Raw genomic sequence first — 17,945 nt, forward strand, 5'->3', positions numbered from 1 at the left:
TCATATTGAGAAATGAGAACCTCTTTTTTTTTTGTAAATAGCTAGTTCAAACAGCGGAATTCATGGTGTAGTTTTTAGAGACATTGGCAAGCCCAGTTACAAAAAAGTTTATATATACGTCAAGAAATCAAACATTGTCATCTACGTCAAGAAATCAATTGATATTCAAAAAGTTTATGAATGCATACAAGCGCAAATGTCTCATGAAATAGTCACACACGTATAATTTTTATTTTTGGCTGAAATATATAAACAGATCATTGAGCTATGTATTGACTGGGTAACATGCAGAAGATAGATTCACGCGGTTGTGATATCACATATTTATCATTTATTGAAGGATTCAATGTAAAACAATGAGCACGGTGTTTGTATATGTCGAATTTGTCATCATCAAAAGCATAAGATGTGTATGAAGCGTGACCCTCTTTGCAAATATTGTCAATATGCTCTACTTAATAGAGCAAACCATAGAAGTAGAGGGGACCTCAGTCCTTCAAGTTATGAGTCTACAAGGAAGGAAAACATCAAAACAAGAAATTTAGCATTTCTTTTCTAGTAATGCAAAACGAGTTACTGGTTTTAGTTTTCACTTTCTGACTAGCAAAAGAATTCATATTCATATTCCTCCTCTATTTCTTTGACCGGGAGTAAAACCATAAGAAGAATATGAAGTGATCACTGGTCACTAAAATGGTAGTGTTTTGTTAATTGTTTCCTATCATTTACCATTCCTTCTAGTTTGATTACAGCCGAAAGAAGAAAGCGAGTATTTCGTTTTTGTTGCTGATAGGAACTTAACATCTTACAGCCAGAAATTTCCATGAACTTGCTCTCCCTGAAATAGATGTGAAAAAGAAGAACCTCTGTGTGGAAATCCAAAGAGCTTGCTCTTTCTATTGAAAGCAATATTCATTCCTGTATTACATTATGCCACATCAGTGTCGTGCAATCTCTTCACCTTTCTTTAATTTTGTTTGCATACAAGTCTTGATTAAGAAAACACTTGATTAGGCCAGTAGTTGTTATCTGACAATTAAGGTTATTCACCAACTAAGGACGTTCATGGCAGTAGTTCCAAATATACTAGAGTTCTTACTTCTTAAAGCTTATGAACTCAATAATGCAAGTAACTAAGTCCTATATGCTTCATAAAAGAACTTTGTGCTGTTGATGAGCATCCTAATTATTTTATAAGCCTGGCCTAAAATCATTTCTTCATTACATAAACTTAGTCAACTAATTAAAACCATACAATTGCCTCTTGATTATTGAAGGGACAGAGTTCTGGAAGAAGATTAAAAATAAGGCACAGAGTACTTGACCGTACAACATCCAAGTCCATATTTTATTCCGGCTGCAGCATACAAAATAGTGACATTTGACAATAGACTTGCTAAATGCACAGGAACGTTCACAATTGGCTACGCGTTTAGTTATGTAATGAAGATAATAGGATGAAAACTACCATGATATTTCCAAATTCTTTGTGTTTTTTTTTTGTTATTGCAGATTGTCATAGAACATTAGTAGTATAAGACTGGGTTTACATGTCGCTGAATGTGACCTGTGTATTATAATGCAGTGATGATCAACTCAAAACTTTAAAATGGTGTGAAATGAGACAGCTCGAATCTTTTACGGTTAATATCTGAGAGGGACATGTTCAATCTCAGAGCTTTGAATTCTTCCATGAAACTTTCATGACCCCTGTGAAGCTGTGACCCGTAGAGAAGAAGGCAAAATGCTGATGCCATCTGCACCCCACAAATCCCACAAGTTTGATCATGTTCATTTTTGGGGCTCTTCATTTTTTGCAACAAGATCAAATTGCCCCAATTTCAGAGAACCCAAAATGGCAATCTGTTACAAAATCTTTCACAGGACACAAAGCAAAGGATTGTAAACATAGTCACATTAGTACTAGTCATTCATGGAAATCTGATTTACATTATGGTCAACAGAATGAAAGAAAACTAAATAAAATAAAAGGTTAAACAAGTCCTTAGCTAGCTGATTAGTTTACTCCATATTTTTTTCACAATCAAATATTGGTTGAAGATAACCATTTTGATTCAGCAGAAAAAGAAATCACCATCCAAAGTCCAAACTTGTGGAGCAAGTTGGGGGAACCATTTCATTGGCTTTTTCTCCAAACCACATCTGATTGACAACATCATAAGGCAATCCTCCAAATCCAAAATCCATTGATATCCCGGCTGCGTCCTCATCCATGATGCTATTTCCATGTGGTAAACCATTGTCAACTGCAGCAATTGAAGAAGAATCTGAAATACTTGAACCATCTTGAGACATTGAGACAGAAGTTGCACCAAATTGTGAATAACCCATGACCTTGGAGTTGTATGATGGATTTGGGTTTAAGCTCAAGCTTTGATCATATGCCTCCAATCCAGAATTAGAATCAGATAACAACAATGTCTGAGGAATTTGGGTTTTAAACTCAACATTGGTTTCAAGTTTTGGAACACAAGGCAGTGTGTGTGAGGCATTTGGGTGTTTGCTCTCATTTGCTGTAAGACTTGGTTTTGCAGGCAGAAAATACCTCTTCTTCAGTTTGGTATTCCAATAGTTCTTCACATCATTGTCTGTTCTTCCAGGCATTTGAGTAGCTATGTATGACCATCTAAAACGATACAAAATCCTAATTTTCAATACAAATGCTTCAGAATTTAAGCGACCTGGCTATAAAACTGACATCGATTTCGAAAAACTTACCGGCTTCCCATTTGGGTGTAGAGGTTACAGATAACATTGTCCTCCTCTTCAGTGAAGTGTCCATGTTTGATGTCTGGCCTGAGATAATTCAACCACCTTAAACGGCAGCTCTTCCCACATCTCCTAAGGCCTACATGAACAGGGGCCAAATGTTATAGGCAGACTCTTCACTCTTATAATGGAAATTAGCTGAAGAAAATGAACAAAACAAGAAAGACCCTTTAAACAAATTTACCAGCTTTCTGAGGCAGATGAATCCAGCTGCCACCAGTTCCATGGGACTCAAGGTAAGTTTTGAGAGCTTCATCTTCCTCAGGAGACCACTGCCCTCTCTTGACATTAGCTTTGTCACAACATGGAGCTCTTCCCATGGTGAACTAATTACTCTACTGTCTTCACTCTTAGAAAAGCAGAGAGACGAAGAAGATGGAAGAATATGCAGACACGCAAATGGTGCTCCCAAAATTAAAGCAGTGCAGGGGCTTCTGGTGTTAAGGACAGGGTTTTATAAAGAGCGTGACAAAACCATTTTAATAGATTAATATAAAAACAATTGACCTTCGTACGGTCACCTCCAATATTCAATTTCCTTTTATTTCTTCTTGTTTTCTTGTCTTTTAAGTTTCAAAAAGATCTCCACAGGCCTTGAGCAAGGAGTTTAACCCATTTGGTGGGGCTAGCTTGTTCCAAAACGGTAGTGGTGGTGGTGTTGCATCGCCATCCTCTGCCGATCCCCAATTGTATTTCTCTTTGCCGGGAATGACAACAGCGGAGTTGGCAGCCCAGTTGGCTCGTATATTACCTCAGCCGAAGGTTGTGGAGGTCCCAGAGGTAGTCACATTGCCGGTGGAGGCTTTGACCGTGGAGAAGTACCAAGAGAGGTAATAGTGGAGAGGTGGATGGCTTCTGCAAACGGTCGAAGATGCTTGAGCAGGGTATGGCCATTGTTCTTTTTTAGGTTCCGTTTGATGCTAATCTTGCTTTGTTGTGGTGAATGATAGTTTGGTAGTTTCCCCGGCTAAGAAGAGTGTGGAGAAGAGGAGGCCAGGTCGCCCTAAAGGCTCTACTAATAAGGCTAAGAAGGAGGGTGAAGGTCTTGTTGGGCCTCAGAACGCCAAGCGCTTAGATAAGAAGAAGTATCGACGTACTTTGGTTGTTGATGATTTGCCAGAAGTGCTTGGTGATACTAGAACAAGCAAGGATGGTGATTCCAGCGTCTCTGTGGTCACTGGGGAAGAGTCCCCCGCGGTGTAGTGCGGTATTGGATTGTCTAATCTTACTAGGTTACTTCCTCTGAGTATGATGAACCTAGTGAGATATAAGTGAGTAGCCTCACACTTGGTTGGTTTGGTTATGTGGTTTTGGTTACTTGTGCTTACTCATCGAGGTTTGATAGCATAGGATTAGATAGGATTCTCTTATTTGGCGCACATGGTTCTATTGTTTCAAAACTCTAGAGGTGTTCCATGTTCATGTTACGTATAATATATATATATGACTCCATTGTCGTTTCTCAAAAAAAGTTTCAAAAAAATTGGGAGAGGCTCGGTCAACTTTTCACTGTAGTTTTTCATTACTTGTACATCATGGTTGATTTTTCTTGGTGCAACTAGGATTATATTTTGGTTTAGTCTTCTGATTGACCTCTAATCGTACGACTTTGTGTGCATCTAATATTCATATAATTCGATTTGTGTAATCATACCCGGCCTCTTCAAAGTTCAAATTGATCGATGGTCCAATTGTTTTTGTTAATTGCTGGCTCTCTTCAGAAATGTATGGAATTGATCCACTGCCTGATGATCATTAGTAGGGATCAGCTATTTACTGCAGTAATAATTTGTATTTTCTAACAAAAATGAACTTTACAAAGCTTAAACCTCTGCTAGGGCAATCACTGTCAAAAAATAAACCTCTTAAGAGACCCTATCAACTTAACTTGATCAGTTGGATGAATAATTCGACTTAACTTTCCAATTTAAACTTTATTAATCATGTTGCTGGAAATGGTTAAAACATCTTTGTAATTTTGAAAGATTCAAAAAGCTACGCTTATTTTCCTTCTAATCTCTCACCTCTTCTTGTCACTATGATTGTTTTACCTTCCTTTGTGTGGTGTGAACAACTGAAACATTCATAGCGCTCCAATTACTTTCAGGCCCAATTCTTATTCTGAGCCGGGCTCCACTAAGCTATAGTTAGGCCTAATCAGATGGGAATCAGAAAAGAAAATGAAAATAATTGAAGAAATCAAAAAAGAAATTCATTAATCCAATATGAAACAGTTATTTTCCAATAGCAAGAATGTCTGCATATGCATCCAAATGCTAGCTGAAGTTTTTCTCTTTCGAAATGAATGCTAGATAAAGTATCAACTGTTGCATCCTTATTTTCTTTCAAAGAAAAATTATATAAGTTAATTAATTTAATATCAAATATCGATCTTCTAATTTTATCATTGTAGATCGATAGTTGATGTTATTTTACCGATATATAATTTTATGGGGATGAGCTTTCATGTTAGGCTCGATTCCAAACTCCTTTTAAAAAAAATACCTAATAATTTTACCATCTTAGATCATAGTCTATTGTGATTTAAATTCAGAATTAATTTCAGTTTACCCCCCTAAATTTTAAATTTTTGTCATTTTTGATGTCATTTGAAAGTATAAGGGGTGAATTGATTAAAATAAAATTTTAAGGGGCAAACTGATTTAGGTGTAAAATTTATGAGAATAAACTGAAATTAATTCAAGTAAGTTAATGTATGAGTGATACAATATTAAAGTCATTAGACTAACGCACGAGATTCTTACATTATATAATTATTTGAGGCAAAAATGTCAATTTACACCCTAAGTTTGGCAATAATTATCAGTTGCGCCCCGAATTTACATTTGAGTCAATTTACTTCATAAACTTGATAAAAATTGCCGATTTACACCTCAAACGTTAAATTTAATGTTTTACATCCAATTTTAAGTCACATGTCATGCATTTGAGGTAAAACTTGTCAACGGACTGGGCCTTGCGGGCTTGTATTAGAAAAAAATATAATACTCTAATTTAATGGTTTGAAACAATAAAAAAATTATTTGAAAACATTCTAAAAAAAGTCACAAATAAATTCTAGTTTCGAAATATTGTCGATGACACCAATAAATATGATCGATATATATATATATATATATATTTAGGGACCATATAAAAATTTCATCTGTTTTGAACATGGTTTAACCGTCCGTACTTACGGTCAACCAAAAAAGAGGTATTTCCACATAATAAAACATCATTGACCGAGGCTTTGTCAAATGAGTTTCCTCGTTGCGACCACGCACTATCTATGAAAAAAATTAGGTGATTTCAAATGTGTAAACAGTTTTCTGCATTCGCATCTTGGTAATGGGTCCCCCTTTAGGGCATATTAGTGTTGTTTTTAGTTTACCGGAAATTCCGACGGTCAAACGAGGTTTGAATTGAATTAAATTTTAAAATGATCGCTAAATATATATACCGATCACATCGGATGGTATCGATCGATTCTGAGAAATTTCATTCATATAGTCGTTTCATAATGTGATAGTTTTATTATAAAGGTTATGATACATTAGTGGATACTTCAGCGATCGACAACTCCAGTTCGAAATATGGTCAATCGATACCAGTAGATGTGATCGGTATATATATTTAGCCCGTAAAAAATTAGTCCATTTTGAACATGGTTTGACCGTTCGTACCAACGGTTAACTAAAAAAAGAGGCGTTTTGACATATTGAAATATCATTGACCGGGGCTTTGCCAAATAGATTTACCAAGTTTAAGAGGTAAATTAACTAAAATGAAAGTTTGGAATATAAATTGACAATTTCAACCAAATTTGAGGTGTATTTTGATAATTTTGCCTTTATTTGAACAAATAATCCTACCCAAAAGGTTCTACCTCTTTTACAAATAAACACGTTATAGGAGCACTTTATGCGACGTTCTTAACATGTTTTTACCTCCATTGGTACTTTACTTAGCCCTTATTGTTGTACTATTGAGTCATCGAGTCGTAGTAAGAGTCTTGGACGGTATTGAATGCATTTATATACTTACATGAGTTAAAAATGCAGAATTGGTCTAGAGTCCTAGTTTGAGTAGGAATCCTTGTAGGACTAGGAAACCTAGTTGGAGTAGGAGTCTTCATATTTATACGTTTTGGTCGCATTAGTGATACTTTGAGAGTCTTTCTTGCACTAGGAATCCTTGTTAAACTAGGAAACGTATCATTTGGGAAAGTCCTACTTGAACTGAAACTCTTTTTGCGAAACTTTCCTAAATGAACTTTCATGTTCTAATAACTTACTTGTTCTAGTAATTTTTCTTTTTGCAAATTATAAACTAATTAGAAACTTTCATAATCTAGCTGAGCTCATATATTACATGTGTCTTTTTAAGACAACAATTGTCTAGATTATGACATAATTTTCTAAACTAATTATCTCTTACTTCTGATTTTATTTTCTTATTTTCAGATTGGATTTCAGAGATAATACTAGAGAAAATAAAGGAGAAGTCATGCACATGGAGTCATATCATCAACAAGTCATGCAACAATTATATAGAAGATGATCATTAAGGGAATAAAACATAGCATGATGTGAGAGAATTAAGAAATGGTGTCTTTGCTGTGGGCAGAAGAAAAGAATAAGAAAGAAATAAATGTGAAGATTAATTAAGGGAAAAAAAGATAGATGGAGTCATGCATATGCAACCTAAAAGGTAGAAGATGATCATTAAAAAAATAAAACATGACATGATTTAGAAAATAAAACATGACATGATTTAGGGAATAAATCATGGCATTATAATAGGAAAAATGAGGCAACATCAAAGAGGAGACTGTGCATCATACCCTCCCTCTTCCCTCTATATATATACATGGTTTCACATCTCAAATAGATGACTTCTCCTTTGCATTTAAGAGCCAAAACTCTAACAAAATACTACCTCAAACATTCTTCACCAAAAACAACAAGTCGTTCTCCCCCCTATACAAACTCCATTTCCACCGAAATCACCATTGACAACATGTGATTCTCGCAACTCATCTCCATGGCTTTGTTTGTTTTTGATTTTCTACAATACTTTGTCTATGAAGATTGTAGTATGATGTTTGTGTGAGATTATTGTTTTGTATTCAGAATCAAAATTTTATATTGTTTTATTGGATTTTTGGTTCTTTGCCGAATTAATGGTTTCCTATAATTATTAAGTTTGTATTTATATTCTTGTGTTATAATCATCTTTCCCATACTTTTAGATAGTTTTCAAATATGTGCATATGAATTTAGTGCTTGGATATAGTCCCTAAGATTGTGTTTGAGTGCTAGATTCATCAACCATTTGACACAAATCGAATCATGCCCTAAGTAAGTTCGGTTTGTGTTGATTAAAGTGGTAAAAATTCTATAAATTTGCATGTGAAACCATGGTGGGTGACGCCATACATGAAACATGTCTCCAACAAAGATGTGGTGCTTAAATGTAATCTTGTTTGATTTATACTCTAAGTGTTATTGAATTCGATTGCATGCAAATTTAGATTAGGGTCTAAGTCAATCTAAATGTTAATTGAAATCTTGTATGATTAGATGATCCCCTAAAGTTCTAATTGTATTGGTGTCTAAAAAGTATGTAATTTGTCAAATTAGAATGCATGATAGGTTCAAACTTGTAATTATGTGGTGTAATGGTAAATTTGGTTTAGGTTTGTTAAAGAGAAGTCGATCATGTAAATAGTAATTTATGATTTATTTTCTGTAGTAGTTTTATAATCCAACTCAAATCCCTCTATAACATGATAAGTGTTAAGGCCATTTTGATTCCCCGGACTGAACGATTCCTGCTTATTTTATACTAACGATGATGTTTTATAGAGTTGATTATAGCCGTTTTAATTAACTACCTATCAACACTGCAACACATATGAATAACAAGCAAATAACTTATGTAACCTTAAACTAAATGGAGTGTGCATTCATTACCTTTGCTTGAGTGGCATTATATACTACATATTTCAACTAGATTGTTTATTAACTTTGATGATGTTGATCTACGGCCAATAACAGTGGTAGATCCAGGATTGCATCATTGTAAATGCTTGAACTTAACTATAAAAAGATAGTGAAGAATCTCGACGGTGCTAAAGAATTTTACTAATTAAAATCAAAATCGATCTACCTATTAAGTGAATGTAACGAGGCTTACTCTTCTAATGCATATATACAAATAACATAAACTAACTAAATAAATATTCATGTAGCACATCGTAATCCATAATCATTTACAATAACATTCTATTAACAGTTCGAAAGGTTAATAAATGATCAATAGAAACTAAATTAAAGATCGTAGTTGATCAATAAAGATTAAAAAAGATAAGAAATGAATATAATTTAGATATAGTCTTGTAAACGGGACATTTCATTGAAACCATGAAGCAAATTTGTTTTTTCGAACTCTTTGGTTTGGACTCAAATTTGTTATTTTATTCTAATAGACACTTATAACCATTGAAAAAGAATACTCATATATATCAGACAAAACAACGTACATAGTCAAAATATAACACAAATACACATTTAAATAAATAAGCAACGTACTAGCTAGCAATTAACCTAGCTAACGTTTTAGAAGAATATATACATGGCTCAGGACACGCTATTGAGGAAAAAGAGTAAAGTTTGGAAGGGAAATAAATGAGTAAAGTTGGTTATTTGAGAGTGTTGGCTAAGGAGAATCCAAAAAACAAAGGATTTAAAATCTAATATATTTTTTTCTTGTCTTGAACTTGGCGATGCTTGAGTCACCCTAGCTATATAGTGGATTTGCCCATGGCCCTACGTTGAACGGAAACGCGGGGAAGAGTGTGGTTCCCGCTTCTGAAGCGAAATCACTACGGAACCACGCCGGAAATGTACTGATTCGCGATTCTAGGAAAATGGGGTTTTGGAAGCCCGCGTTTCCGATAAATTAAGGGTTTGAATCAAATTTTGGGCTCGGCGAATCGAACAAAAATAAGGTTTAGAAATAAAATGGTGACCGAGGGATTACAATTTAGAAGAAAGAATCGCACCGGAGTCCAAAACCTCGTCGAAGACTCGTCAACTGTCGTACTGCTCGATTTTGAACTCGCCGGAAGGTGGCTCGAATCCGACATGCAAGGACTGGGTCTCGAAGAGCTTAAGGAGAGGAAGAAAATGGAGGTGGTGCGCCGGCCAGAGGTGGCTGGACGGCGTCGGCACAGCCGGTCAAAGGCGGCTGCGTTTCTGGGTTTCAGAGGATGAAACAAAGAGAAGAAAAGAGTCAGGGAGAGAGAAAGAGAAGAAACGAATAAGAGAAGGAAGAAAAAGAAAGAAAAAGGAAAATGAGCTGGGTTCCTATCAAGTGGACCAACGGTCTTAAACGATGGAAAATCAACGGCCACGATTTAAAAATGGGAATTTATTTTTTAGAAATGAAAGGGATATATATATATCTATTATTTTATTTTGACGTTTCCAAAACACTTTCTAAAAATTTAAAAAAAAAACGCTTCTACGTACATGTACCCGATTCAATGCAACCTAGTCATGGCCAGTAAGGCAGTAAGTAATGATAATAACATGTATTCTACGCTAACAACCAACTTTGGCACGTACCAAACTCTTTTAGTTTATGATTTGGACTATAGAGATATGGATAATCATGTTTTGTAGATAAGTACTCAACTTGTAAGTCCCGTCACTTTGTGCTGCAATTCCTCCCTCCACGATCGCCCTATAATTATTATATGTCACGAGTGGAGCAACAATTGTGCCAAAGATTGGCATATAAATTGCGAACCAAATCCAGATAGCGACTATGTATCCTCAATTGAAAACTTGGGGGTCCATTTTCTGGGTTTACTTCCATATTCCTCCATGCTACGAGTCATTTTGATTTGCACGGTGTCAAGAAGTGTGAAGACAATTATTATGGATAAAGAGTTTCCTTATTATTGCACCGTAAATCTGAATGTTCAAACAAAAATTATATCTTGTTACAAATTGTGTCTTGAGTTTAAACTTTCATCTTCAAGAATGAGTAGATTTTAATCCAGGATTTTGTAAAAGATCAAAGCACATTGTATAGTTACAATCCTTGTAGATTATTATCTTGGGTGGAACTTATGAAGTATGATATGCAATGTAAATTACTCTATATAAAACAATAAATCACGTCTTTCAACACAGGATTAAAGAAAGAAATTACCTATTGACAATAGGCTATTGTTCACCATGAATATGACGCAAATTAGAGACTTGAAGTTCTTGCCCTGGTTGGACCAAAAAAAAAAAGTTCTTGCCCTGGATTTAACCCAAGTCCCAAGACATGAAAATAAAAGACAGAGGCAAATGGCACAGCTGACATAACCCCTGACAAGGGCCTCTGTGACGGAGGCTTAACTCTTGATGGTGACAGGCAGACCCACCGACTGTGAGGACGAGCACGCCGGTATGTACCGGATTATTCCTCCCACCTTCCTCCAAAGTAAAGTTCCGAGACGACGACAAACTCAACCAAACCCTTTGAATCATCGTCCACTTTACCCCCCGCTCTCCATTTTTTTTTAATAATTACTCATCTAATCCTATCTTTTTTGTTCTTAATTCTTAATAAAAACCCAATCTCAGGTATAATCATCCTAAGCATATAAGCCCTTCATAAGCCATATCGGTTTAACCTCTTTTGAAGAATTATTATTATTGTTTTTTATTTGTATTAATATTTTATATATAAATTATTCTAACTAACTACCAAAGTGTGTTGTATTTATGTTTATGTTTTTATCATATATAATCAAAAGAGGATGTCCAAACTTGGAAATAAATTTGTTGATCACATTTTATTTGACAATCTTGTGCTCATCATTCTAAACTCATGTCATGTGTCTTTTTTCAATTTAAAGTTAGATAATAATTGAGCAATTGGACACATGACATGAGTTTAGAAGTGTGAGAAAAAAATGGACAAATAAAAAGTGGTCGGCAAATTTATTTCCTCTAAACTTCGACATAGTTCGAACGGTCGCTTAGAACAACTATGACGGCGACAATCGTGGTGTTGGTCCATATTGAGCTTCTTTGGCTAGCAGACTCGTCAGTGATCAATTTCAAAATCGAGATAAAGGTGGTTCAAGTTTATGTTGAGCTCCTAGTGTTCATCTTTGAACACCTTGGGCATCACCTTGACCTCGGCCATTCTTAGGGCGGCCATGTACGTCTTTGGGGAAGAACACAGACCTTCCATGAGCACTTGCCAAAATGAAGTTGTTTAGAACAGGGGTCCGCACTTTAACATAGATACGCACGCCCTCTCATGAACGACGCTCTTTATATTCATAATATCTTCTAATAATATAAAGGATTTCTCCATGCTATCAAACCCGTTATCATATTTAGTGCAAGTATGCAACAATACGTTGAATCTTCATAAAAAAACAAAATACGTTGAATCCATCCATGAAGCCTCACCTAAATTACACATATTATTGATGGTCCCTTCTTGGCTGCTTATGCTCGACCGTAGTATGTTTCATCAACTAGTGCCTAGAATCTAGATCATAGTATGTCTCGTCGAAACCTTCACATCAAAAATAATGATTTTGCAAATCAAGATAATGATTTTGCAGATAAAACCGTAAATTGTCAAACACAAGTGGCACGATGTTGGATGGATTAAAAGATTTGAAATGGATAAGAACTAGCGCTATCAGCTCCACAGCCACGTCACTAAACTAATCTCAATGGCGGGGTGGTGGATTTTAATTATCTCTCTAAAACAGACTTTGCTGGCTGAAACATAATTTTTTTACTAAAATAATTTTAATATATTAAAATACTTTACGATAGTTCTGATCAACGTAATTAAAATAGTAATTTAATAATAAAAAAGGTGGTTATTCAAGAGTTTTTTCCAACTACTCTGTACGTTTGTAACTTCTCTTCACATGTAAGATGTAGGGTGTGGGGTTGCTTAGGGTGTGAAGATAAATTTTTCAGTGCTATCTATCCGTGGCAATGTACAGTGATTTATCATTTTAATCAAAATTTAATATGTAATATTTAATTCAAAAATATATATTTAAGCTATTTTATTAAATATTATTTTGGATTTTTGTCTAAAACCATACATTGTACACTTTAATATCATAAACCTTAAACCCTAAAATCTTACACCATAAACTATAAACTTTAAATTCTAAACTCTAAACCCAAAATCTTAATTCAAACTCATTGATACTCATAAAGCTCATTTTATAAATAATAAAAATATGTTAAATTATAATTTTAGTTTAATAAATTCACATGTCGAAATATAACATTGTCACGTTGTACTACGATAATATATAAAAATTTCTCATGTGTGAAACTGTTAGGACTAAGTTCATACTCTAAGCCCATAATCTGCTATTAGCTCTCTAAGTAGATGACTCAGTATGTTTGAGAAAATAGGACAATTACAACTATCTCTATTGTATTCTACCCGGTGGTCCTTGGACACTTGTCTTCTCCTAGTATAATGGCTATGGCTAAGGCCTTATATTCTTGTATGTGCAGCTCTTCTGATATCTATTAATGAATATGAAATATGATTAATTAATTTCTTTAATTCAATTTCCTTTACTTTAGTTATTCAATCTTCGTCATCGATTATAATTTATTTTCGAAATATTAGCGATATCGCCGATATATCCCCGATATATCGCTGATATTTCGAATCCGATACGATAAGAGCATATCGGTCAACGCAAAAATGATGGTCAACGGTCAAATATCGGTCAAACTTTGATTTTTTAATTATTTTTTCAATTTTTGTTTAAGTTTTTAATATTTATTTCCTCTTTTAAAAAAACTTATATTTTTTTTCATTTTTTCATATATATTTTTAATTTATATATATTTAAATATATATGATTAATTTCAAGTCTAAATAATCATTATTAAATACTTATTTTTATTATTAGATATCGTTCGTGTATTTTAATTGTTATTACATCAAGTATTTATTTATTTTAGTTTACTTAGTACCGTTTTTTTAGTTTATTTGGTACATATTGAAATATAATTTTATAAATTTTATTGAAGATAAGCAAATCCGATAAAACTGATATATCCCCAGATATATCATTTTACCTCTCGACCGATACGATACCGAAAATAATATTTAGACGATTGATTATAATCCTATTATCTAGTAGGAGACCTTCAATACCTACTGGCAAAGTGTTTCTTCAACCGACGGCAGCACATGATTGCATCACTTCGTTTGTTGCTCTAACATGCAAAGTACCGAGGTTTAAGTTACCAACATACAATCTCAACCGGTCATTTTGATATTACTTTTTTCTTCACTCACGCCAATACTAACACTGTTAAGATCAATTTTTATTTATTTAAGTCTGGTCAAACACTAACATCAAAGCCAATGAATATTTAGTTCATCAAATTAACCCACGGTAAATATTCATCAAACTGCAAGCGGAAAAAACAAACTCAGTCGAGAATTTTGGGTCATGGACGCACAATCTGGATTTATAAGCAGATGATTGACTAACGAATCCAATGGATTAAAAAGACACTGTGTTTTGTAGGAGATGCAATGGGAAACGAGTATCCAATAGAACAATTGCCTACAACAAATAAACAAGAATCAACCAAGAAAACTGGAGAGAGATAATCCACAAGTGATTAATATCAACGGTCAGGGAGTCTAATTAGAAAGGAAAATTAATGTCCTGATTGAGGAGGTTCTATGGGCTCGATCTAATCGGGATCAATGTGTAAAGGGAAGGATGAAACTAAAATCTTTAGTCTTTCAGCTTATCTCTCCCGGTATTCAAGCGCCGGTGCTCATACTCTACCGGCGTCACCTTGCTGGGCACTATTATTTCCATGGACGCCGGAAAACAAAAGATCCAACCCTTTCGAATTCCACTGATACGGTGGTTGTTGAATCTGAAATTTGTGGTGAGTTTTGACAAGCAAAGGGAACAACTGGAAAGTTTGTTCATTGAAATTTCTTGAATTCGATGGGTGAAAGTTGGAAAGGAAGAAGACGCACAAAAATCTAGTTACATTACGGCAGCGGCAGATCCAGGATCCAGTACCTGTCTAGGCTAGTTAGAAGTCTTTCTATTTTTTTACAATTTCTTGTTGCATACAAGACTCATCCAATGTTTCACAAAATTAATATACAAGAAATTTTAATATTTTTTTAAAGCTCGACGATATTGTTATTCAATAAAATTCAAGAAAGAGAAAATAATACAATGACCTAATCATTTTCAATGTTGATACCGAATGAAAGGGAATTTTTTTTTGAAAAGGAAGGTGAAGAAAAAGAGAATGAAAAAAAAATCTTGCATGTTAACAAAACTTTAAAGGAAAAAAAATATGAAAATGAGAAAGAAAAAAATCTTGTATGTATTAAACTTTAAAGAAATATGAAAACTAAAAAATTCAGTGTAGGGAGAATCGAACCTCAATCACACGGAGGAAGATAAATCAGTCACTTAACCAATTGAACCAAATCTACATTTTTTACCCAAATATACTTAAATTTTATATATAGGAAATTTTTGTTTAGGCTTGAGCCCAAACAACCTACCACTTAAATTCGCCTCTGATTCACGGAAAAAAAAATCTAGTTACGAAAAAATTTATGGAATTCGATTCGTTGATCAAAGAAACTTCGGTTTTTGTGTCTGGATTTTACTGCCATTATTCTTATTTTTTACTAACGGTTTTGTTAGGTCACGTGACTTGCTACATAACAGGTGCAAGTGGGAGAAAATCTTCTGTCTCCAAATTCCTGTCTCTTTCCCTGTCCCATTATTAATTTTCGACATGTGGCCTGCCACCTCATACATTTAACCGCAGTTAACTTCGTTTAGCTTTTTTTCATTTTGTCTTTTTCGTCTTGCAATGGAAAATAGAGTTTGAAACAAAACAAAAGGTATATAATATTTTAAATTTACTGATCAATAATCGTAAACCATAACTGGCTATTTGGGCATACCCATCAAATCTTATTAGCTACAAAGAGAGATTTCCAGATTTAGTTCAAGATCAGACTCTCGTTAAAATCTAAATTGATATAGGTAACAGGTAGGTTGGGCTCGTCAACGGGCCGGGCTCGGTCCGGCCCGGCCCATGAGTGACGGGCCGGGGCCGGATCAGGCCGGGCCTTAATAAATTTAAATAAGTGGCGGGCCGGGCCGAGTATTTTCAAAAATACGAAGATCCAAGCCCGCCCACCTAAGGCGGGCCTTGCGGGCTTTTACGGGCCGGGCCTTACGGGCTTGTATTAGAAAAATAATATAATACTCTAATTTAAGGGTTTGAAACAATAAAAGAATTGTTAGAAAACATTCTAAAACAAAAGTCACAAATAAATTCTGGTTTCGAAATATTGTCGATCAACACCAATAGATGTGATCGATATATATATTTAGGGACCGTGTAAAAATTTCATCCAATTCGGACCTCGTTTAACCGTCGGAATTTTCGGTCAACAAAAAAAAGTGGCGTTTTCACATAATAAAATCTCATTGACCGGGGCTTTGTCAAATAGATTTCTTCAGTTCAACCATGCACGATAGGTAACAAAAATTAGGTGATTTCAAATATGTAAACAAATTTCCACATTCACATCTTGGTAATTGGTCATCCCTTAGGGCATATTAGTGTTGTTTTTAGTTTACCGGAAATTCCGACGGTTAAACGAGGTCCGAATTGCATGAAATTTTAAAATGATTATTAAATATATAAATTGATCACATCAGATGGTGTCGATCGATTCCAAGAAGTTTCATTCATATAGTCGCTTCATAATGTGATAGTTTTATTATAAACCTAATATAAGGTTATAATACATTAGTGGACACTTCGGCGATCGACAAGTCAAATTCAAAATATGGTCGATCAACACCAGTAGATGTGATCGGTATATATATTTAGGGAACCCGTAAAAATTTCGTCCGTTTTGGACATGGTTTGACCGTTCATACCAACGGTCAACTAAAAAAGAGGCGTTTTGACATATTTAAATCTCATTGACCGGGACTTTGCCAAATAGATTTCTTCAGTTCGACCGCGCACGATAGGTAAAAAAAATTAGGTGATTTCAAATATGTAAACAAATTTATACATTCCCATCTTGGTAATTGGTCCCCCCTTAGGGCATATTAGTGTTGTTTTTTGTTTACCGGAAATTCCGACGGTTAAACGAGGTCCGAATTGCATGAAATTTTAAAATGATCATTAAATATATATATTGATCGCATCGGATGGTGTCGAACGATTCCGAGAAGTTTCCTTCATATAGTCGCTTCATAATGTGATAGTTTTATTATAAACCTAATATAAGGTTATAATACATTAGTGGACACTTCGGCGATCGACAACTCAAATTCAAAATATGGTCGATCGACACCAGTAAATGTGATCGGTATATATATTTAGGGAACCCGTAAAAATTTCGTCCGTTTTGGACATGGTTTGACCGTTCGTACAAACGGTCAACTAAAAAAGAGGCGTTTTGACATATTTAAACCTCATTGACCGGGGCTTTGCCAAATAGATTTCTTCAGTTTGACCGCGCACGATAGGTAATAAAAATTAGGTGATTTCAAATATGTAAACAAATTTATACATTCCCATCTTGGTAATTGGTCCCCCCTTGGGACATATTAGTGTTGTTTTTTGTTTACCGGAAATTCCGACGGTTAAACGAGGTCCGAATTGCATGAAATTTTAAAATGATCATTAAATATATATATTAATCACATCGGATGGTGTCGATCGATTCCGAGAAGTTTCCTTCATATAGTCTCTTCATAATGTGATAGTTTTATTATAAACCTAATATAAGGTTATAATACATTAGTGGACACTTCGGCGATCGACTACTCAAATTCAAAATATGGTCGATCGACACCAGTAGGTGTGATCGGTATATATATTTAGGGAACCCGTAAAAATTTCGTCCGTTTTGGACATGGTTTGACCGTTCGTACCAACAGTCAACTAAAAAAGTGGCGTTTTGACATATTTAAACCTCATTGACTGGGGCTTTGCCAAATAGATTTCTTCAGTTCGACCGCGCACGATAGGTAATAAAAATTAGGTGATTTCAAA

At 34.7% G+C, this 17,945-nt stretch overlaps 1 protein-coding gene across 1 annotated transcript; it reads right to left on the bottom strand.

Moving 5' to 3' along the window:
- Window positions 1–1,900: 1,900 nt before the first annotated feature.
- LOC126783624 (transcription factor RAX3-like) lies at window positions 1,901–3,157 on the bottom strand. The gene is made up of 3 exons (XM_050509128.1): window positions 2,975–3,157; window positions 2,740–2,869; window positions 1,901–2,647 (listed from the first exon to the last, which is right to left on the bottom strand). The coding sequence occupies exons 1-3, from the start codon at window positions 3,108–3,110 to the stop codon at window positions 2,092–2,094; spliced, it is 822 nt and encodes a 273-aa protein (XP_050365085.1). The 5' UTR covers window positions 3,111–3,157; the 3' UTR covers window positions 1,901–2,091.
- Between the last annotated feature and the right edge of the window lie 14,788 nt (window positions 3,158–17,945).

The sequence above is a fragment of the Argentina anserina genome, chromosome 2 (assembly GCF_933775445.1).
Source record: "Argentina anserina chromosome 2, drPotAnse1.1, whole genome shotgun sequence".
Lineage (NCBI taxonomy): Eukaryota > Viridiplantae > Streptophyta > Magnoliopsida > Rosales > Rosaceae > Argentina > Argentina anserina.

Excerpts from the sequence above, each read along its gene's own strand:
- LOC126783624 (XM_050509128.1), bottom strand. The coding sequence starts at position 3,110 with ATGGGAAGAGCTCCATGTTGTGACAAAGCTAATGTCAAGAGAGGGCAG. Across the intron at positions 2,870-2,974 it reads TCATCTGCCTCAGAAAGCTG|GCCTTAGGAGATGTGGGAAG; the intron begins GTAAATTTGTTT and ends CTGTTCATGTAG. Across the intron at positions 2,648-2,739 it reads TACACCCAAATGGGAAGCCG|ATGGTCATACATAGCTACTC; the intron begins GTAAGTTTTTCG and ends GTATCGTTTTAG.